We start from the raw sequence: 22,706 nt of genomic DNA on the forward strand, positions 1-22,706 counted from the left end.
TTAGCAATTAATGTAGCTATATCATCCAATAGTTTACACTTAGCAGTTACACTTTTCCACTAACAACTTAATCCTGATAAGAGTTGCTGTGGGTCAAGAGTCACCCAGAAACCCTAGATGTAGGGAAAAAATATGACCCGGGCATTCACCCATTCATACACTTACTCATACATTGTTATGTTAATCCATGGACACTATTTTAGTCTTGTTATTAAGAAATGTACTCAACTATTCAGTTTAACTTATTGCTTTATCATGGTTTTGGTTGCAGTGGGCCTTTTATTGGACAAGGTGGCAATGTATCTCAGGGCATGTAGTAGTAGCCAATCCACCTCCTGCAATTTTTCAGGAGGTAGAAGGACACCAGGGTACCCAGAGGAAACCCATGCATACTCAGGAAACCATGTTAAATGACTTACAGACAGTGACAGTAGAAAAGAATTAACTTAGGTATCCAGGATGGTATAGCTGTGGGGTACCCACTTATGTTGCTCCATATAAAGACATACTTAGGTAATAATTAGGTAAAAAGTAATTCTTGTCACTGCTTGTAAAGGTTCAAGTTGTCCATGTGTTGTCCAGGGCAGTTGTAGCCTAGTGGTTAAGAGACTAATGAAAGATCACTGGTTCAAGCCCCATCACTGCCAGGTTGCCACTGTTGGGCCCTTGAGCAAGACCCTTAATTGCTTAAAAAAATACTGTCAGTCACTTTGTATAAAAGAGTCTGTTAAAAGCTGAAAATACAAATGTGTATCAGTAAAGTATTGGTATACCTTTTCTAATATTTGAAATTATGTGTTTCAGCCACAAAAAATACTGACAGGTGTAATAAATTAATAATATAAAGAAAATCACAGGCTTCCAATTTTCCAGAAACAGTGTAGGGAAGGCCCTTTCCTGTTCCAACGTGAGCAAGCTTTATAAAGACATAAAGAAAAGCTTGGTTTAAAGAAACTTAGGTGGGCTCCATGAGCGTGAATACACACACTTTCGCAGTGTTTATAGATAGCTCGAAATCTATCATCAAGATAAAGCAGCTAGTGTAATTAATAAATAAGTATTTGATTGTATGAATTACATATTTTAAAACAAGGTTTGTGATGCACTTGCGCCATTGCGATGCTCTAAGTGTTGCCAAAGACATAAACCCCCAAATAGTGATTACTGATTACTCTCCTGTGCTGTGACATTTAGGCTGAAAAATCCCCAGAGCCATTCCGGATCTATCCAAAGGTCATATAACACCCATCAGCCCTCCATCTGCGGAGAACTCGTGGGTTTCTGTATCTTCAGTGCAGATGCACAATGTCCTTCCTAAATGTGACTATTCCGCTGTCGGTTGATTTTAGCAGTGCCGGGGATTATTTGATATTTGTGTATCATATTGTGTTTGCTACATGTGCTGCGGTGCTGGCGGGTTCTGTAGTGCTGGGTATATTGTGCACCCGAGCACTGCGCATACAGAACCGATTCATATTCATGCTGAACACCAGCATAAGCGACACTCTTACCGGCTTCTCTGTTTATTACCTCGGTTTGTTCGATGTGCAGGAGGGTTATCCTTCCAGAAACAGCACTTATTACATCCTACCCTCCTTTTTAGGAGTGAATGTGATGACTTTTCTGTTTGCGCAGTTTGATAGGTATCTGGCAGTGTGCCACCCGTTCTTCTACAACCGCTTTATTACGCGCGGCTTTATCATCTCCTGTTGTGTGTTCTGCTGGGTTTATACCTACTTAATCCTGACTATTCAGAATGTTCTACCAGTTTCACAAGCAGTTAAACTGAGCGCGTTTGGCGTCATGACATTACAGGTAATAGTAGTCATTAAAGTTTTGATGACAGTTAAATTGTACGTCATAGCCAAACACCAGCTCGGCCGGGAGGCACCGAGTCCGGATAAGGACAGCAAGAAAGAGTCACTGCGTCTGATTGTGTTTGTGGTGATTTGTTTTCTGTTACTCTGGTGCCCCTCGTTTGTGAATATCATGGTTAGATACCTGTCAAGTGCCGGACTGCGGTTCAGGAACGAAGCGACCAACGTGTTCGCCATCATGGCACGCTTCAACGCGCTCAGCACCCCCGCGCTGTACATCTGGGGCAGCCCGGCTCTGCGCGCAGCCGTATGGAGCACCGTGTGGAGCAAAGTGTGCACAGTGTGCCCTACACGCATTGCAAGGTTACACACTGTTAACTGTGTACACGCTGTTTAATTATGGAACGTAAGATCACGGTTTTCGTACATTTGACTGATTGCGCAAACTTTTACGCGCAAACTCTTAGCCACATCGGAGTAATGTCTTACCTGCATTTTAACCTCAAATCTGCTTTTTACCAGTCAAATTGAAAAAAAAAAAAAAAAATCAGAATTCACCATCTGTCACTGCATGTGCGGCTGTTAGGCCTGCTGTTAACAAGAATCCATGCCTCTTTACCCAACAATCCAGGCTGGCACAGTGACGCTACTAACATATTGGCTGCCGCACTGCAAGATGTGTCATGACGACATGGGTTCAATGCTTACATCTGGTCTGTGGCAGTTTTGGCGTGTTTACCGTGGCTCTGTGTAGGCTTTTCTGTATTTTCTGTATTCTGCTTCTTTCATGCAGAATATGGGACTGATATTAACAAAGTGGTAAATGTCAACTTGGTACTTCAACTGTGATCTTACGTTACCTTCAGTGTTAAAATACACATTGAAACTTAACAACTGATGGTTAATATATAGGCCAAACTGAGCAATAGTAAATGCTGGGAAATTGGAAGGCTGTAGATATTTAGCACTATTATTTCTCTGTGTTAACCTAGAAGTGGTAATGTTGTTTCCCCTTTTAATCAGGTATTTTTTGTTTTATTTTTATATTTTTATTTCTGCTAGTGTAGTTTTGGTTTGTTCAGGACAGAAGTAGCCTATATATGCGTGTTTTTTTTTATTCTTAGCCTGTTACACTGACAGTTGCGTGGCAGGCTGGTGCAGCACAACTGCAGAGGCTTGGGTTCAGACCTTGTCTAGAGTGGCTATATGTAAATTGAACATGTTTCTACCATGTGAATGTGGAGTATCATATATTACAGTTCACCCAATCTCTTAAAAACACACTCTTAAGTTTTCCTAGATTTGTCTAAGTAAATATGAAGGGTAAACGTACCCTTTTTTTTTTTACAGTTATTCTAGCCTTTACATTTACATTTTCAGCAGACGCTTTTATCCAAAGCGACTTACAGTTACGACTGAACACAATTTTTGAGCAATTGAGGGTTAAGGGCCTTGCTCAGGGGCCCAACAGTGACAACTTGGTGGTGGTGGGGCTTGAACCGGCAACCTTTAAATTACTAGTCCAGTACCTTAACCACTGAGCTACCACTGCCATTTAGCATTGATTGTGCCTCAGTGTCCTCCCATGTATTAACAAATTCAAAACCTAAATCTTTATACTGCAAAGCTTTAAAAAGTTTTTTTTTTTTTTTTTTTTGTTGCAGAATTGTTAACTTCGTTTGTTAACACTATATGTGAATGTATTATTGAGTTCATTCAGTGCTATAGATGTTTATTGAAAAGCAAATTCTGCACAGAAGACACCATTATACGGGGGGAAAAAGTGTATTTTTTAACATCAAAAATATTTATTTTACATTAAATGAAAAACAGCATAAATTAACAGGCTGTATTAGAATTTCAATGACATAAACAAAAATGTGACACTATAGGACGCAATAAAAGCAGAAAATTATTCCTGTCCAAAGCCTGTTTGGTAAATCACAAGGACAACATAGCCTAAATTATAGGATTTATAAAGTATTCCATATAAAAGACATTGGTAGCTTAGTGGTTAAGGGACTGGAATACCTGCAAAGACTGCTGGTTATTTTATTCGGTTAAACAAAGACTAAATAAACAACTACAACTTAAAAACACAAAGAACGATGCTTTTTATTACTTAATATGGTCTTTATGCTTTTTTTCAGAGTGTTCAGCAGCCATGTGAAGCCAGAAAAGGAAGCAGTGTTAAGCATCTCACAAAGTTCAACAGAAACACAAGCAGGGCAGTGGTGAAGAGGAATGGACTGGACATCTGTATACCTACTGCTAGATCTGGATCATGGCTTATTTCGACTATGCTATTTGAAATATGTAAAAAAAATGTATATATGAAATATAATAAGCTACTGTAACGTTATTTTTCTTTAATCTTTGGCCATCTAATCCCAGTATCACAGAACCGCATGGGCTAGTGGACGAATTACACAGCTTTACGAGTTTGAACTCACCTTAACGCTGTAGCTTAATTTTGGTGCATTATTGAATTTTAAATTGTATAAACATATCGCTGAGAAATCTTAAAATGCATCGTTTTCTGTATTTGCCATTACCGACTCTGCTAGTACCTCCACATCATCTTAGGCTGCTGACAGCGCACTGTCCCCCGCGCAAGCCGAAGCAGCTCAGCACATTTGGGCTTTTACTCCGAGTTCAGATCTGTGTTGTGTTGTGAATAGACTGTCGTTTCTTCTTTAAACGAAGCTAAGTATATTTTACAATTATTAGACTTTTGACTTGCGTAAGATATAATTTGATGAACTTTATATACTGAGATATGTATATGTATTTTTATTTGACTAACTTCATTTTTATTTGTTATTTTTCACTGGTTTAACGCTGGTTTTGCCTTTTTTGTTTAAAGAAAGTATCTTGCTGTAGGATGAAGTCAGTAACTTGGGACATCAGACATTATGGGAGAAATAAGATTTTGCATCACATACACTTTAAAGATTATTGGTCTGAAATCACTGGTCGCCATGTGTGCAACTAACACAATCAGTGTATAACACCAACATGTTCGTAAGATGTATTTTATTCATTATTATCCCATGTATTAGATTAATTGAAACAAAAATCCAGCTAAAATAAGACACTTTTCTAAAGTGAAATGGGCATTCATGAGTTACTACTCGATAGTGTACCACCCTGTCATATTAAAATTAACCTAGTATATAAATAATGTATGTTCCTAGTATTAAATTAACTGCATCGTGGTGAGTTACAGCCTCCCACTCAGCTACATTAATGATTTAAAGAATGAATGAACTTTTAAATGCGTTAAACCGTAAAAACAAAAATATCAAATACAGTTGTTCTTCCATGAAGCTGATTTTTTTTGGTGCTACATTTTACCTGAACATAAGGGGCGGCACGGAAGCTCAGTGGGTAGCACTGTTGCCTCACAGCAAGAAGGTCCTGGGTTCGATCCCCAGGTGGGGCGGTCCGGGTCCTTTCTGTGTGCATGTTCTCCCTGTGTCTGTGTGGGTTTCCTCCCACAGTCCAAAGACATGCAAGTAAGGTGAATTGGAGATACAAAATTGCCCAGGCCTGTGTTTGATATAACCTTGTGAACTGAAGAATCTTGTGTAACGAGTACCGTTCCTGTCGTGAATGATTTGGCACAGTTTTAACACCAATGTCCCCCCTGAAGCAATCCCTTTTTATTTATCCTGGCTTGGGAACCTAACCTGAGAGTGCACCTACCTATGGCTAGGCTGTGGATTTTTTTTTATAAAGGGAGACTTAAATCAAGCTCTAAATGTAGATCTGGCTTTATCATATGTTTAAATGCATTTCCACTCAATACCTTTTACTGCCCACAGTCGAAACGTCTAGAAATCATACCGTAATAAGTAATTGTACGGTATATTTATATTGTTCTAACATGTTTACTGGACTGTTACTTTTTCAGATAAAAAATGGATTTTTGGTTTTACTGAAATGACATTTTAAATATATCTACGATTTCTTTTAAACTCTTAAAAAACTATTCTTTTAAATCTTAAACACGTTGGTAATCTTAGCACTTGTAAAATACACTTTAACTGGTGCTTCACACCCTAAACTGTATAATGTCTACCAGGTGGCTAGATGTGACTTTTTACACAGTAATACAAGATTTATTAAAAAAGGCATTTGGAAAAGCAGTGCATTGTCACATTAAATCAAGGTAATGTATACTAATTATTCATGTAACTTTTATAAACACCACAAAACCACATTTACACCCTAACTTTTATTGGAACGTTTTCTTAAAATTGTTTTAAAAATATACTTAGATATAAAGATGATAACTAAATGTTTCTGAAGAAGGGGTAAATTGTATTACACTTAAAGGAAGAAAATGGACTGTTTTGGACAACACAATCATGCTTGAAAAACAGACAATGTAGGGACAAACAAAAATGTAGCAGCAAATAGGAATCTGAAAATTCTTTGAAACCCTCTCACAGTCATACTGGTTTGGAAACAGCCTTCTTTAAACAGTATTTTTGTTTGTTTGTTTGTTTTAATTGCTGAAAGAGCAAACTGACAGAGCAATTCAGAGCTGGGAATGACGTGTTGCAAAATACTAATCATCCTTTGCAAAGAAATTACTTAACAATTGAATGACATGTTCAAATGAAACCGGCTAGTGTATATGTCCAACAAAATATGTGGGGCTTTTGGCTCCTTTGGTCATTGTTTAAAATATAAGCATCCGGTAGAGAAGAAGCCGTATTAACAGTGGTAAAATACTGCTTGCTCAGATATGGAATTGGGTGTGAATGAAGAACCTAAAACTCTCGACAACTTCAGTCCACAGAACATAAAACATAAGCAAGGCATATTTAGAAACAAATAAAAAACTAAGTCTGAGACAATGTGAGAATGAAGATCAGGAACAGCTGTACAGACAACTTCCACGCTTTACTCTCCCTTGGTAACTAGATCCTCAATGTAGGCATCCAGTTCATCATCACTGCTAATTTCAATATCCTGAAAGAAACACACGTCCCAAGTTATATGAATGTTAAACACATTAAAATATTTAAAATTCTAACTTCATATAGTGTAAGTATTCTTCTGTGACCCACCTAACACAATTAGTGGTTGAACACAATAATACAAGGGGTAACCAGGGTAGACAATGCTTTTTGTCATTAATGTCAAATATACCCTTCATGAATTAGATCTTATGATTACAACAGTTAACTGCAAAAGTATATATTCAGGAATATGGGCAAATAAAAACTGAGGATTTGAGAACAGTGTGAGTGCACTTTATTTGAGATTCATTACTTGTGTTCAGGTCAAACGTATACTATCACCATCACTGTATCATCAACAATATAAAGTTGTATCAAACCAGAGGACTTTAAAATGTATTATTTGTATTTTATTTTTAAAAAATCAATTGCATGTGGAGGAAATGCTTTAGGTCAAACTGTTGCAAATGTACTGTATGGCCAAAAGTATGCAAACACTTAATGAAGAGCTTGTTGGACATCCCATTTCAAAATGCTGGACATATAAGTGAATTTATTACTGCTTTGTAGCTATAAGAGCCCTTTCTCTTTAGAGAAGGCTTTCCTTCTTCAAAGACTTTGGAGTGTGCCTTTGAAAAATTTGGGCCCATTCTGTCAGGAGCATTTGTAAAGTCAAGTGGGTATGTTGAACTGAAACGGCTGACAATGTTATGTAATGAAAATGATAATGCAGTTACTGAATATATCATTAACTCTATTAGGGAAAAACTAGTAATAATAGTGCAAAAGTTTGCACACTGATATAGTAAGACACCAGGAAAAGTATGGTGTAATTTTAGTGTAAGAGTGTGAGATGATTTAAAGAAAATAATAGAAAAACAGAAGTATATTCTATTAGAATGGAATAAAAAAAAATGCCAGAATAGAATGAAAAATTGATATGATAGAATTATCACATCAATCTACTGTATGAAGGATACATATGTCAAGTGTTGTAAACTGGTTGGTGTTATTTTAAAAAGTGAGCCTTCCGTTTTTCTAAAACCTTTAAAGCCATCTAATTATTTATTTATGTATTTTTCTAATATTGGTGTGAGTGTGTGTGATTGTATATGTGTAATGTTTTTATTGGATGCTAAAACTGCATGAGTGAGTGTGTAATGATACAGACCTCCTGAACTTTCTGCAGCAGTGCGACAATGTTTGTTCGGAGTTTGCGAAGTTTCTCCTCCGACTCTTTGAGTTTGGCCTCTGCTCCACTGCTCTTTTCCTCCACGGCCCGAGCGCGAGAATCAGCACGACTCTGGTACGAGTTACAAAGCTTCTGCAGCCCTGCCTCGTATTGTTGAAAATACTCTTTCTGTAGCACACAGGCATAAGTGTTAATTACTGATAATTTTATACAAACACAGACACAGCCGTTTAGGACTAAGATGTGGACTTGACTTTTCTAAACCAAAATAATAAGTTTCCCTTCCATCCCCTTTAGGAAGAAATTCTAATTATTGCAGTTGTTCTGTACAGCACTCAGTAGTGTTCTCCATGAGTGAAAACTACTTACAATGGGGAAGGCCACAAGGTCCTCAGCACTCATAGTGTTGACAGAATCTTTTGGGATTCGGAAATCCGGTGGGAAAAAGTACCTCAACAACGTCCTATAATAAACAAAGCATTTAATGTAAAATCATCTGAAGTGAGAACAGGTGAAGAATTACACTGTTATTTACACTCCGTTTCACACATATACACCACTCACCTCATCATAGTGACAAGACCTTCTGTCGTTTCTCTGCTCGGGCCACTCTGGGTTGTATCAGGTTCTGCTGCCGTCGGCGGGGTTACAGAACGTGCTGGGCCCTGATTTGTGTCTGGACTATGTGACTCTGGTGAAGCAGGACGCATGAGACGAACATCATCACTGCCCTTAAACACCCTTATAAAGAAAGTAAACAAAACAAACACATAAAACATACCACTATAACACAAAAAAGAAAAGGCAGTCTTTCCAATATATTTCACACATACAGGGACAGTGTAGCCTAGTGGTTAAGGTACTAGACTAGTAATCAGAATGTCTGTGGTCAGACCAATATCTTTCATACTGAATGTGTACAACAGTAGGGTCAATGACTAAAATCTGTATTTAAAAATGTTATGAATATTTAGAAATTGTAATGGCCTTCAAAATGAACACGAGAGACATGTCCAATTTCCCCCTCACCAATCAAGTCACTTTCTTCCACTCTTTCTTTTGGCTGTTCTCATAATTAGGGGTAGCCACAGCGGCTCATTCTCATTTGGGACAGTTTTTTAAACCAGATGCCCTTCTTGGTGCAAACCCTCTTCTGTTTATCTGGGCTTGGGACCAGCACTGAATGTGCAATGACAAGTGAACCTCCCAAAGGCCCTAGCCAAGCCTTAAGACATTAGCAAATAATGTCTGTGTAGATGCACGACCAGCCGATAGCACAGCTGACATATGAAGCCAGAATCTCAGCATTAGTGGGCTAGCATATTTTACCGCTGCACCACCCTTGAGCCCCAATCTAACCTTTATGTGTTCACTTGAATAAAATGTTGTACATTGACACATGCAAGTATTACGTTTATTTTTTTTATAGTACAGGGTGGGCCATTTATATGGATGCACCTAAATAAAATGGGAATGGTTGGTGATATTAACTTCCTGTTTGTGGCACATTAGTATATGGGAGGGGAAAAACTTTTCAAGATGGGTGGTGACCATGGCGGCCATTTTGAAGTCGGCCATTTTGGATCCAACTTTAGTTTTTTCAATGGGAAGAGGGTCATGTGACACATCAAACTTATTGAGAATTTTACAAGAAAAACAATGGTGTGCTTGGTTTTAACGTAACTTTATTCTTTCATGAGTTATTTACAAGCTTCTCTTTGTTTACAGCCATTGACATGTCGCAGAGGTTAACACGTGAGGAGCGGATAGAAATTGTGTTGATGTCTGATATTAGCTACTCACAAATGGCACCCTTACAAACTCCAGCTGCTGCAGCATCTCAACGAGGATGACCCAGATCGGCGCACTGAATTTGCAAAATGGGCAAAACAAAAATTGGAACAGGACCCTCAGTTTACACAGAACATTTTGTTCAGTGATGAGGCAAACTTTTATGTGAATGGTGAAGTTAACAAACAAAACCACCGCTATTGGTCTGACACTAACCCATATTGGATAGATCCCTCCAAGACTGTTGGAACACAAAAATTGATGGTATGGTGTGGTATATGGGGTACAAAGTTAGTGGGGCCATTCTTCATCAATGGAAACCTCAAGGCCACTGGATATTTGAAATTGCTACATGATGATGTGTTTCCCTCTTTATGCACTGAAGCTGGCACGTTCCCTGAGTTTTTCCAGCAAGATGGTGCACCACCACATTATGGGTGTCAGGTCCGAGCATTCCTAGATGAACAGTTTCCTGGAAAGTGGATTGGTCGTCGTGGGCCAGTTGAATGGCCCCCAAGGTCTCCCGATCTGACCCCCTTAGACTTTTATCTTTGGGGTCATCTGAAGGCAATTGTCTATGCTGTGAAGATACGAGATGTGCAGCACCTGAAACTACGGATACTGGAAGCCTGTGCTAGCATTTCTTCTGCGGTGTTGCTATCAGTGTGTGAAGAGTGGGAGAAGAGGGTTGCATTGACAATCCAACACAATGGGCAGCACTTTCAACACATTTTATAAGTGGTCAGAAACTTGTAAATAACTCATGAAAGAATAAAGTTACGTTAAAACCAAGCACACCATTGTTTTTCTTGTGAAATTCTCAATAAGTTTGATGTGTCACATGACCCTCTTCCCATTGAAAAAACTAAAGTTGGATCCAAACTGGCCGACTTCAAAATGGCCGCCATGGTCACCACCCATCTTGAAAAGTTTTCCCCCTCCCTTATACTAATGTGCCACAAACAGGAAGTTAATATCACCAACCATTCCCATTTTATTTAGGTGTATCCATATAAATGGCCCACCCTGTATATTTTAATTGACTTGGAGAAAAAATGGTCATGATCATGTAGATTCATACCAGCGGTCTCGTGGAGTGTTCGTGGGGACATAATCAAATTTGACTTTCCAGCGCACACTGTCCTTTCCAGTCTCTACTGCAGTCACCCGACCAGTGAACCATTCTCCATTTACCTTAGCCTCAACCAGCAAACCTTTATCTGAAAAATACATACAAGCAAACACACAAAAACATATGATTACATGTCCACCAATGCCATGCTACTGTCTTTTCACATAAGGAAAGCTATGTGCATACCTTTATGGGCATTTTTCACTCCATCATCCTCTGAGCTATTGCTTACTCCCTAATGAAAAAAGCTCATGATTAGGTGTATAAGTACTGTATTTGTTTACTGTAAGGCAACATTGGTTTACATTGTTTATAGAATATAACACAAGCAGAAAGCACTGGTAGAATAAAAGTACCTCTGTGCTGTTAACTTCTTTGGTTGTTGGGACCTTCTTTTGCACTTGTACTTTTCCATGATCCTGAGCAGTTGCTGCCAGTTTAGATTTCTTGGGTTGTGGCTCTTCCTCCTCTTCGCTCTCACCCTCTTCTTCCTCCTCCTCTTTTTGGTCCTCTTCTTCCTCACTTTCTTCCTCTTCATCGTCTTGCGCTTTACCCTTTTTGGCACTTCCTCTTTTGCTAGCTGAAGCTTGTCTGCTAGATTGCTTTGTGGAGGACGGCTGGAACCAATTACAGATCAAACCATAATCAAAAGTCTAAGAATTAAACTGTCCATGACCAAACAAAAAAAGTTGTTGAGTCAAAAACAGCCCAATGCTGCTGATCATTTAGGTCCTGCAATTACAGGTAAGAACTATACAACTGTTTCTTGGAAGTCTTGGTCTAATTTAGGGCAATTTAGGGCTGGACAATATGATTACATCCTGTCCAAATTGTTTAGGCGATAAAGGATTAAAGCTATACCGTCCACCCCCCTTTGTACATCCTTTAAAAATAATCAAACAGGGGCACACTATCACTGATGTAAAGCACCTCTGTGATTGGTTCCAATGCACAACAGTGTCCCCTTGTAGATAACCTTTAGTCTGCTTAACATAAGTAAACATGAAGTGCTCAATTAAATTAAAAACAATATCTATGCGTATTTCAAATGAAAATCCAAATGTTGTGTACTCACTGTTGAACTGCGGGATTGAGACGCACTTCTGCGAGCCAGATTTTTTGATGGAGGTGTGGCTGCAGCTTTAGGGGCAACTTTTACTGATTTGGCTGGTGTGGTAGGTGTCGATTTGCCTTTGGCTAAAGTGGAAGCAGCTGCAGTGGTTCTAGTCAGACGTGTAGGGGTTGAAGACTTAGGGGACTGGGTTTTAGTCGGCTGACTAGCAGCGTTTTTGACTACAGCAGGAAGCGGAGGTGAACGTGGACGGGCAGCTGCACGCTGTGATGACCGAGTGGCAGCCTGGAAAGATAAACAAATTAGATTGTTTTCTCTTGTAGTATTACATACTTACTGTCTCGCTCCACACAACACACACAGAGTTTACACACAGTAAAGCATAAGCAGTACCTGTGCTGTCCGCACTTCTGTAGGTTTTGTGCTAACCTCTAAAGGAAGCTGTTTTATATCTGCCGCTGACTTTACAGTTGTGGTTTTCTGTAATGATATGGGTTACATTAATGCTCCTACATAATACATAAGGTAAAGCAAAAATAGGCAGGAATGGACGACACTGTACCTGTAGGGCCTCTAATTTCTCCTGTTGCTGACGAATTTTCTCAGAAAGCTCTTTCTGTTTGTCCTGTGAGGTTTTGGTGTCTTTTTTCAAAACACCAATTGGTAAATTCTGCTTCTGCTCAGGAGCATCACACCTAAAAGAACAGAAACCAGTAGCAGACAAAGAGATAAAAATAACAATTCAAAAATGAACAAAAAAGTTCAATATCAGTATCAAATATCAAAATATCAAATTCGTATCTGATATTTTTTTTTACCTATCCTGTGTTCCATCAGGATTCATGAGACAAACCCAGCTATCTGGATAGCGCTTATCCACAGCATCCATCTGAAATGGCAGTGTTCGCCACTTCAGACATTTATCTGGGAGAAAAAGAAAAAGAGAAAATTGAAAGAAGTGATAGTAAGGCACTGCCGCCATACAGTCAAGCTTTTACAAGTATAATGTTAAGATTTTGAACAGCAATGTGCCCCTACCACATTGTATCGTGACTGGAATCTCCATGGCTCTGCGTCGACGGAACCTCAGATCATTTGAAGGTGAAGCATTCCAGTTTGCCGACAAGTAACCAAACTCATCCCAGAACTTGGCTATGCCTTTCTGGGCTGTTTAATAAATAAAAGTATACAACTGATCAATTGTCTTTGAACAAAAAAAGACTGTGACACAATATAGAAAAAAAACCATATTGCAATTGTATTACTTCATACAGCGAAAGAGATATACCAAGTACAATATTTTTAACTGGTCAGCCAATGTAGGGTCACAGTTTAAAAACTAACTTGGTTTATCAAATAGCTTATTTGATTATGGCATATTTCTGTATATCAGCACTGCATAGACTGACAATCCAAATTTTACCAAATGTGCACACACTCACCTACACCAATGTCCTTCCAGTACTGAGCAAGATATTCTCCCATGGCTCTGAGTAAGTGCCTGTACTCTTTAGCATCTGCAAAATCTTGCTTGTTATGTGTTGGCTCTAATACAAGATATGGAACATCTACCACCCCTACTACTCCCCCACATGCCCTGAAACATGCAGAAACACAACAATCACCCTACAGTCAGTACACACAGAGCCAGACTTACAAATCTTGTGAAAGACATTATTACATAATTTAGACAGAAATTAACTCTTATAAACCCATCATACCTCATTAAGGCAAAGCTTAAAGTAAGACTGCAGTTAAAGCAGAATGTGTCCACATAGCACACTGACATACTAAACAGTGTGCCTAATTATTACACTATGAATGGTATGGTTACATACTTTGTGTGTTTGTGAGTTTGCAGTTGACTGCAATACCAAAAAATACAACTGTGCATTAAAACACCTCTAGGAGAACAGCTGTGGAAATGACCACAATTGAGGTCAGCGTAGTTCATAGCCAACATTTTCAATGACTTTCCTTAGAACCAATCCTTGTTCAGAGATTGGCACCTAGCCTCATATGACTAGAATAAGGTAAATGTCCATAGATTTTCAGTGTTCCAGGCTGTAGTGATTTGTAAGCAAAAATTGAGTAGAATAAATTAGAATAGATCAGAAAAATTAGGCCAACTTACATTCCACCCTCCAGCTGTGGTCCAGTCTTCTCATACATTTTGATAAGCCGACTACAGTTGTAAATAAACATGCCGTCTTGGTCTCGCCTTTCAATGTTTACGCCAAAGATGAAGTTGAGCTCTTTGGGCTCCTTTAGTGCCCTGCCATGTGAATAAAAGCATCAAGATTGTCAAAACCAGTGCTAGACCTACCTAAAGACTTAAAGGATAGTTTATGCTAATAAAAAGCTTAAATCATCATTAAAAAGGAAGTACACATTAAGATGTAGTCCACTTCTAAAAAGTAACTCTACAGAGCATCACTAAATATGTCTATACATATATACTGTATGGCCAAAAGTATGTAGACCCCTGGCCAGAAGCTTGCTGGACAACCGATTTCAAAACCATGGGAATTATTATGGAGTTGCCCCCAACAGCTATAACAGCCTCTACTGTCCTTGTAAGGCTTGCTGCAAAATCTTGGAGGCCGAGAGTGTCTGTAAAAATGCCCATTTGAAAACATGCGTGAAGGCACTGATGTTAGATAAAAAGGCCTGGCACACAATGATCCAATTCATCCCAAAAGTGTTCAGTGGGGTTGAGGTCATAGTTCTTTGAAATCCACTGGATGTTGTTTGCAGCAAACTCATCTAACCATGTATTTATGAACCTTAAAAGTTAAAGTTAAGCACAGATCACAGGCCATCCCCTAACTGTTGAAATCTTTAAACTAAGTATCCACATATCTGTGTGTGTGTCTGTGTTGCCTTACTTCTGTTTTGAGGCATAAATGGATTGTTTTCTGGATGCTTCGGCTCGAAGTGCTGCAGCAGAATCTTGAGCTTTTCTCAATGCAACCTAAAAATTGAGACCAAAGTCTGCATATTAAAGATTCAAGCATACCAGAATTCAACAGACCAAAAGGACTATTGCTGTTTTCTATTACAAGACATTTGGGTTTGTCATTTGTGTTAATTGTATGACCAACAAATTTAAAGACAGGTAACAAATTAAGAGAAAAGCCAACAAAAGTGACAAGGCTGAGCCAACATGAGCTGCCATAAAAGGATTTTTTTCCACTCAGTTAATCAGATTTTCCTCTAAAATGCCACATCTTTGTATAGTATGCAGAATGTGAGTCCTCACCCTGGCCTCTTTTGATAAATCACTTCCCAGCTTCAGTTCCAGAGCGCGAGCTTTACTCTCTGCTTCTCTGGCCTTCTCCTCCGCTTTAATACAAAAAAATAATAATAATTTGTCCACAAATATCAAGCAATCTATACAAACCTACTCAGCATATTTTAACATGTTTTTAGATCTATCCCCCTACATCCCAGTACAGTACAATTATATTTTATTTCACTTACCAAGTTTTGCGAGGTGATCAGCTTTCTTCACTTCTTGTTCAGCACGTGTTTTAAACCGTGTTGATGTGTATTTATACATTCTGCAATGAGAACAAACATGATTCTGCCTATGCCCGTTCATAATAAAAGTTTATTTGCAGTTACAAATTAGATCAACAATGATGACAATTATCTATATTTTAGTTAATTTTACTTTATTTTAGGGCTGTCGAAGTTAACGCGATAATAACGCATTAACGCAATCTCAATTTAACGAGATTTAAAAAAAATAGTGCCGTTAACGCACTAATTACATCACGAGATTTTTTCACTTCTAAAACTAAAGCAATTAATTTTTCACCCACGGGAGACAGATTGAATTATTCTCACTGACCACGCTCACACGCACGTTTAATGTTATTTAGTTCCGTTTGACAAAAAAAACCCTTAAAAATAGAGCTAACAGTGAAGATAAACCGGTTACAAAAGCAGCGACCGCTGTTTGTGTTCAATTCTCTGTTCACAGTGTCGATACAAGTGATTCAAGAATCGATTCATTGTAAGCGCAGCGTAAGTTTCTTTTCTCAGTCATCTCTCCGTGTTTACTGTTATGATGAATGATGCGGTTGTAAATAAACACCAACTACTACAGAACATTCTGTGTGACTCGCTTACCTTATAAAGCTCAGGCTTAATTATACTGGTTATTACCACAGAGCGGGAGTCGACTCAGAGTCGTTTACGATTTACCGAGGTGAACCACGAACGTGCTGATAGAATCGGCTCAGATGGGATCGGACTGTATTATCTTTTTAAAGTAAATATTTCAATGAGCAGAATCGCATCGCATGTATGCACAACGTTAATTACGTGCGTTTATTAATGAACGTTTACGTTAGCTTGTCAGAAGCTTTCTCAATAATGTCTGTGCGGTGTTTTTTTTTTTTACAATTAGTGATGGCAAGCAACTGTTCCACTGCACTATTTTACACTAAAAACTCCACTATCCCATAATGCTCCAGATTGCATCATTCTAAATAGGTATCGGCGAGTACAAAAATACATGTACTTGTACTCGGTTGGGAAAAAATGGTATCGATGCATCCCTAGTGAAAACACACTCACTTCGTGTAGAAACGTCCATCAAACCATCGTCACGATACAACCACAGAAAAGTCTGTTACAATAACCGCGCATCTGACATATATACGAAGTCAAGGGTCTCTGCTGGATAGTATTACTGCCTAATATGTGAGTGAATAAAACTCCCTTACAGTTTTCTCTTGTCCCAGCAGTTTTTAACATCAGTACATTTAGCATAAAATATGTTCACCATTTTAATTGTAACATTTCACTTAAAATCCTTGTTTTCTATAACATTTACACAGATTTTTTTAAATGCGATTAATCACGATTAACTATGTAAAATTCTGAGATTAATCGCGATTAAAATTTTTAATCGTTTGACAGCCCTACTTTATTTATATTAGAGGGCCATGTATTACATATTTATACACACAGCATTATGACTACATTTTATGTTTCAAGAGTGTGCTCTGTCAGATGACAACTGTTGGTTTAAAAATAATGTCTACAAATATGTTTGCCATGAATGCACTACTGCTAAACCTAACTATGCAGAGATTCTTATTTTTTATCATAATCAGATGAATATCTCTAAAATAAGTATTACAATTTTTCCATTTTTGTTTGGTTACTTTGTGTGTGCATGTGTAAATGTGTACCTAGGGTTATATAAGCAGCAGGAGAGCCTCTTAGTCCTGACTTTGTGTCCCTGAATGAATATTCTCATCCTGGGATCAATGTAGAGAACAGCAGCATAGGCACGAAATGAGCGCCTTTCAGGCTTTCTGTTTTAGTAAGAACAGCAAGAAAGAGAGAAAAGGTTAAAAAGAACACGAAATAACACAGAAGTAAGAGGAGGATATTGGATATACTTACACTCCCTCTACAGATGTGCCTGCCATTAGGATATCTTGGTGATCAGTCTGCACATCCAACTCAGGCTCCCTGTTGTCCATTAGTTTTAAATTATAAACTATAACCAAAGTGCCTACAGAAGAAAGATCAACAAATTAACAAACGTTTTAAGACCTACAGCATAATGAGCGCATTGTACGTTGTGAACTTAAAATTCATACCACTAGGTCCTTCGATTTTCTTGAACTGCTGGAAAAGCTGCTCCTCATTTTTGAAAGGTGAGTACTTGAAGATAAGCTCTGTCTCAATCGCATATTTCTCTGGGTCTTGAGTAATAGGCTGCTGGGTCTTAAGATCCCAACTGGGTAATGGAACAATTACCTACATAAATGTTAAAGTGAGTTAATTTGGTGCTTTAATACATACACTTTTTGTCTTTGTACATACACTGTATTCGAAAGTACGTGAACACCCCTTCCTTCTACCTACCCACTGCTAACAGGTTCAAATTCAGGGCAACAGTTTGGTAAAAGCCTTCTCGTGTTTAAGTAGGGCTATGCCGCTATTTACAAAAGTGAGATCCATAATAAACATGGTTTGATAAGTTTGGCGTGGCTTTAACCAACCCCAAATTAGCTGAATACCAGTCTAAACTTTCTAACTTTCCAAGATTGTGTGCAGAATTTTCTAAATTCAAGTACATTTCTTAAGGATTTAGTTTTTACTCAGTTATGCAAATTATATGATTTCTAATTTTTAAAAAAGCTAACAAAAATGTATAGTTACATCAGACTTTTGGCATTCATTTTTGGCACATTCATAGGAGACATTCATATACCAGTAAAATACCACACTAAAGATTGTACACTTGCACACGAGAAAAAGCAAGCAGTACACATACTGAAAACATTTCTTACCTCATCCAATCCCTCTTCTTCATGAAAGGTTCGTGACAAAAATAAACATGTTAATTGGTCTTCTTTCTTTGTAAACAGAATAAAGTCTTTACCAATACGCATTGAGCCACTAAAAGACAAAAATACAAATACAATTTTAATTGCATTGTGGAAAATTCAATTCAGACCTTTTATTAAAAACAAAAGAAAAGTCTGTTACTTTTTACATACTAAGGTATTTAAGACACTTACGACTTCAGTCCATTTCCGTACTGGCCAATATGAGTGGACTCAGGAAATCTCTTGCTGGATTTGCCAAACTGAATAACATGTGTTGCTTCACCTATACAAAATAATCACTTTTTTTACTAAGATTAAACAAACACATGCTTTGCATGTTTAGATTGGAGCTTCATGGGATGTATAGTTAGATTGATATTATTAGACTTACTTGGGTCCATTCCAAAACCATCATCCAAAAAACAAAGCATAAAGCCTCCTCGAAGATCTTGTCTTTTCTCTATATTTTAAAGACAGAAGGATACACAAATGTTTGTATGTAAAGTTTCATTGCATTCTTAATATTCTGGTAGGGCTCATATGTCTTAATTGTAAATTCTGAAGAAATTGTCGGCTTAAAATTTTGAAGTGTATTTGTGCAGGAATTCTAGAATAAAGCAAAGTTTGCTGAACATAGTACCTGTATATATGTCAATCCTTGTAGCATTTGCATCTCTGAATGTAAGGAAAATAACAGTTTTAATATTCACACGTTTGATAAGGAAAGAACTGATACCCAACTTTTGGAAATACAGACTAGCACTAGGTTTTTAGATCAGCACTTTTATGTACTAGTACTACTTCAATCATTTTTTACTTCATCTTTATATATGTCCACATTTTTAAATATCTCTTAAGAAGTGAAAGGCAGATACCTTGAATTGTCCACAAGTTCAGCCAAAGCTCCGAACAGAAATTCATGTGTTGTCCTATTGGTTTAAAACACACATATAGGTTTGATTTTGATCTGAATCAACTAAGCACACCTACAGTACATATGTGTTAAAAATGGAAAGTCTAAGATATTAGCTAGACAGGAAACTGCTGAATCTGTTTTAGGAAAATTAACATTACAATATGAACTTATGACAGCACATGGATGGTCCCCAAATGTCCAGTGTTCAGTGATATTTTAAGGAAATACAAAGCACACACAGCTACAAAAACAAGCCTATGTAAGGTACAGAAAAACGTAAACTTTAGGGGCAGGTTAGTCTAAATACCTCCATTACATACCGCTCAAATGAAATTATATTTTTGTAGTTGTATGGGGTCAAAATGAAAATGTTACTATGTCAGTGGTGAGTGGAACGAAAAAGGTAATAACATGTGTATTAACACTGGTAATAAAAACTAGGCTGAACATTTTGCCCACATGTACTGTATCTGAGTATTAGTGACTAATTTTACAAATTTATCAAAAATAACACATGACCACAGTAATTTCTGCAATTTCATGTGGCAACTGCTGCAGACCTGCATTTTGAACAAGGGGAGCTGAATTGACTATTGTGGTTGCTGATTTAATTTTATCACCTACATATTCTATCAATGAAACAATGTTAGTATTTGACAAAATTTTTATTTGCCAGAGGCTGAATCTAACTGAGATCAGTATAGTGCACACAGAATCAGGCACTACTAATTGTAGGACACTCAAATAGCCAGTCTATTTGAATAAGAGTCTACAATGCGGCTAGCAGCAAGAATGTATCGCTTTATCACAGTTAAACAAAGTATATGATAATCAGATTCAAAATCAGGCAAATACATTTCCCAACAGTATTAATATAGCCCTTATTGTTCCACTCATTTTTGTTGTATTTTCCATTTACCTTATTTAGCACTTTTGTACAAAGCGACTTACAATTGTGTCATGAAACAAATCAAAAAAGGGCATTGGTCATGGGCCAAACAGGCAAACTGACAGATGTGGGGCCTGAATTAGCAACCTCCCAATTACTAGTCCATCACTGAACTACCACTGCTCAATAATCTTTACAGCAGTCTATACATCAGAAAAAATAAATCCAGGCCTAAAACATTTAAATGATATTAATTTTGTGTGCTTTTCAAACAATTCAGAAAATAATGTAACATTTGCAATAGAATTAAAGAAACATGCCCTTCTGAAACTCAATATGGTATCTTACATGGATAACAAATTTACGTGGATTTAACAAATGAAGCTATTATTTTTGAAAAACAATAAGCAAGAATGGTCAACTGGAGGTATTCAACTTTTTCTTTTTTTAACACATTCATTCAATGCATTCACACTCAGTGAAGGTATTCAGCACTTTGTTTGTCAGCATTAGTTTCTAGCATTTTAAGAACAAAATTAAAACTATTTTACTTCATTCTGAAACATGCAACTCAATTCAGATTTAAAAGATCTAAAACCAGAATTATTAAGGGACTGAGCTATTTTTTTATATTAATTTTTTTTAAATTCAGCGCTCACACACTTGCTTTTTCTCACTCAAAAAACCTTGTCATACTTACGAGTTTGTGTGTAGGTATTCAAAGGTGAGCTGGGCACGGTTTAAACTGCTGTAACTTGAATAGGCCATTGTCCCAAGCAAATAATAAAACCACTAGTCACTGGTCTTCTTTACATAATTTTCCAATAACGTGCCTCATTTGAGATTGCAGTTCTCCAGCTCCTTTAACAGGACAAATAAAAAAAATCTTCATGAACAATTATGCTTTATTATAGATATTATGTTATTTACTATTTTAACCATTGTGACCCATCCTCTTTGGGTGACCTAGATGATAATTTGAATGAATTAGAATTAGATTCAATAAACCAGAATATAATATTAATTATTTCTACCAAAAGATGTGAAACAAGTGAAAAGTATAAGGAATTTGAGTGCATCATCTTTGAGTTCAAACTGTAAACATAATGCTGTTAGTTATAACAACCTACATTTGTAACTACACATGCTCTTCTAACAGAAATATAACTGGTACCAACTGTACACTATGTTGCTGATATTGTCAGAGACTTTAGTTAGCCTGTACAGTTAGGCCATATAAGGCAAAGAAATAGAATAACAAGAATCACAGACAGTGGACTAAAACTTTCCCTCCAGATGTATGGGAGCATCTATGGCAGCTGATATCATCACTTACAGACAAACTGTTTTTAGATTTCATTTAATCATGCACAACACAGTTAGTCAAGAAGTATTACTGGAAATGTGATGAGCATCCTGGTCAGCACAATACATTTCCAATTTCTATCAGTCAATATTCAAAGCTTAGTGTGTGTACATGTGTGTGGGGCATTACATTAGGAAAAAAATATAACAACACTGGTGTCAACACATGCTGCTTATTAGGATCAGCTGTGTGTTTTACATGTTATATCCAAAACGGGAGCATGAGCCTTATTCTTTAAATGGATTTTTTTTTTTAAACTAAATGGGAAATAAAATAAAAAGCAAACACCCCAATGATTACAAAACTAAGTAACATCCCATAACCGATGGTTTTATGGCTTCCATGCCAACCATATGTGCAAGCATTGATTTGAACCACGGTAAACATAGATACAGATGTGATGGGCATAGTCTGCTGGCTTAATGAATGGCAGCTCTGTGTATATTCATCATTACGTTAGAAACGATGAAAGGATAAAAGCACTAAAAATACCCAGAATTATCAGAAAGGTGCATCATGGTGTCAATCTACTGGTATCATCTAACCATGCCTGCCTATAGGAACTTTAACTCAGCTTGTTCCACGTGACCTGACATCAGTGGTAGAGAAATGGTGTCAAAGAATTTATAAATGAAGCAACAGCTCAGGTATAAGTGCAGGCCTGGTAATCTGAAAGGTAGCCATGTCCAGGCACTTTAGAGCTGCATGGTGCTGCTAAACACGCCTTCTGAGAGCGACATACGGCCCAGTCTGTGCAGTTTAAAGCACTGAATTAGTAAACCTAGTGTAAAGAAGGGTCAATACCAGTACCAGACATACAGAGACTAAACTCAAGCCTATCGTCGAGTCACTTCATTTACAAACAGAAACTGCGTTCACGGTGATTAAGTTGTGCTCTGCTATTGCTATACTTAATAATGCCATAGCCTCGGCAACAAACTGCTAGCTCGCTAACGGTAGCTAACTAATATTCAAATAGCAGTATGTACAGGGAGAAAAGCAAAAACGGGATTTTAATCACGCAAACCATTTGATTTTCCAGGCCGTGCCGTTTGTTTCTGTCCAGTGTTGTTTAGTGTTGTCAGAAGTTAATGGTGTTAATTCCTGTTCCGTGCACATAAGAACTAGAATCTTAAGGCCGCGAAAAATCAGCACAGTGCACAGCTCTGTCCTGCGCTAAACACCCCTGCACTCTGTCC

The 22,706-nt window shown here is 37.6% G+C and overlaps 2 protein-coding genes across 2 annotated transcripts; one reads left to right on the top strand and one right to left on the bottom strand.

The window, feature by feature from the left end:
- Nucleotides 1–1,305: 1,305 nt before the first annotated feature.
- LOC134320245 (trace amine-associated receptor 7c) lies at nucleotides 1,306–4,055 on the top strand. Its single transcript, XM_063001610.1, has 2 exons — nucleotides 1,306–2,180; nucleotides 3,968–4,055. Exons 1-2 carry the CDS (start codon nucleotides 1,306–1,308, stop codon nucleotides 4,053–4,055), a joined length of 963 nt encoding a protein of 320 aa, XP_062857680.1.
- Nucleotides 4,056–6,042: 1,987 nt separating this feature from the next.
- Nucleotides 6,043–22,636, bottom strand: morc2 (MORC family CW-type zinc finger 2). The gene is made up of 27 exons (XM_062992840.1): nucleotides 22,535–22,636; nucleotides 20,842–21,002; nucleotides 19,212–19,265; nucleotides 18,977–19,011; nucleotides 18,728–18,796; nucleotides 18,529–18,619; nucleotides 18,298–18,406; nucleotides 17,602–17,761; nucleotides 17,402–17,513; nucleotides 17,185–17,310; nucleotides 15,461–15,540; nucleotides 15,240–15,322; nucleotides 14,866–14,951; nucleotides 14,112–14,252; nucleotides 13,420–13,574; nucleotides 13,016–13,144; nucleotides 12,796–12,901; nucleotides 12,540–12,672; nucleotides 12,371–12,457; nucleotides 11,981–12,262; nucleotides 11,262–11,522; nucleotides 11,092–11,140; nucleotides 10,855–10,993; nucleotides 8,547–8,723; nucleotides 8,352–8,445; nucleotides 7,962–8,150; nucleotides 6,043–6,800 (listed from the first exon to the last, which is right to left on the bottom strand). Exons 2-27 carry the CDS (start codon nucleotides 20,907–20,909, stop codon nucleotides 6,732–6,734), a joined length of 3,084 nt encoding a protein of 1,027 aa, XP_062848910.1. The 5' UTR covers nucleotides 20,910–21,002; nucleotides 22,535–22,636; the 3' UTR covers nucleotides 6,043–6,731.
- Nucleotides 22,637–22,706: the final 70 nt, after the last annotated feature.

Source organism: Trichomycterus rosablanca, chromosome 1 (genome assembly GCF_030014385.1).
Source record: "Trichomycterus rosablanca isolate fTriRos1 chromosome 1, fTriRos1.hap1, whole genome shotgun sequence".
NCBI classification, from domain to species: domain Eukaryota; kingdom Metazoa; phylum Chordata; class Actinopteri; order Siluriformes; family Trichomycteridae; genus Trichomycterus; species Trichomycterus rosablanca.

Excerpts from the sequence above, each read along its gene's own strand:
- LOC134320245 (XM_063001610.1), top strand. The coding sequence starts at position 1,306 with ATGTCCTTCCTAAATGTGACTATTCCGCTGTCGGTTGATTTTAGCAGT. Across the intron at positions 2,181-3,967 it reads TGCCCTACACGCATTGCAAG|AGTGTTCAGCAGCCATGTGA; the intron begins GTTACACACTGT and ends GCTTTTTTTCAG.
- morc2 (XM_062992840.1), bottom strand. The coding sequence starts at position 20,909 with ATGGCCTATTCAAGTTACAGCAGTTTAAACCGTGCCCAGCTCACCTTT. Across the intron at positions 12,673-12,795 it reads CCTGATGGAACACAGGATAG|GTGTGATGCTCCTGAGCAGA; the intron begins GTAAAAAAAAAT and ends CTGTTCTTTTAG. Across the intron at positions 8,446-8,546 it reads GGTCTTGTCACTATGATGAG|GACGTTGTTGAGGTACTTTT; the intron begins GTGAGTGGTGTA and ends TGTTTATTATAG.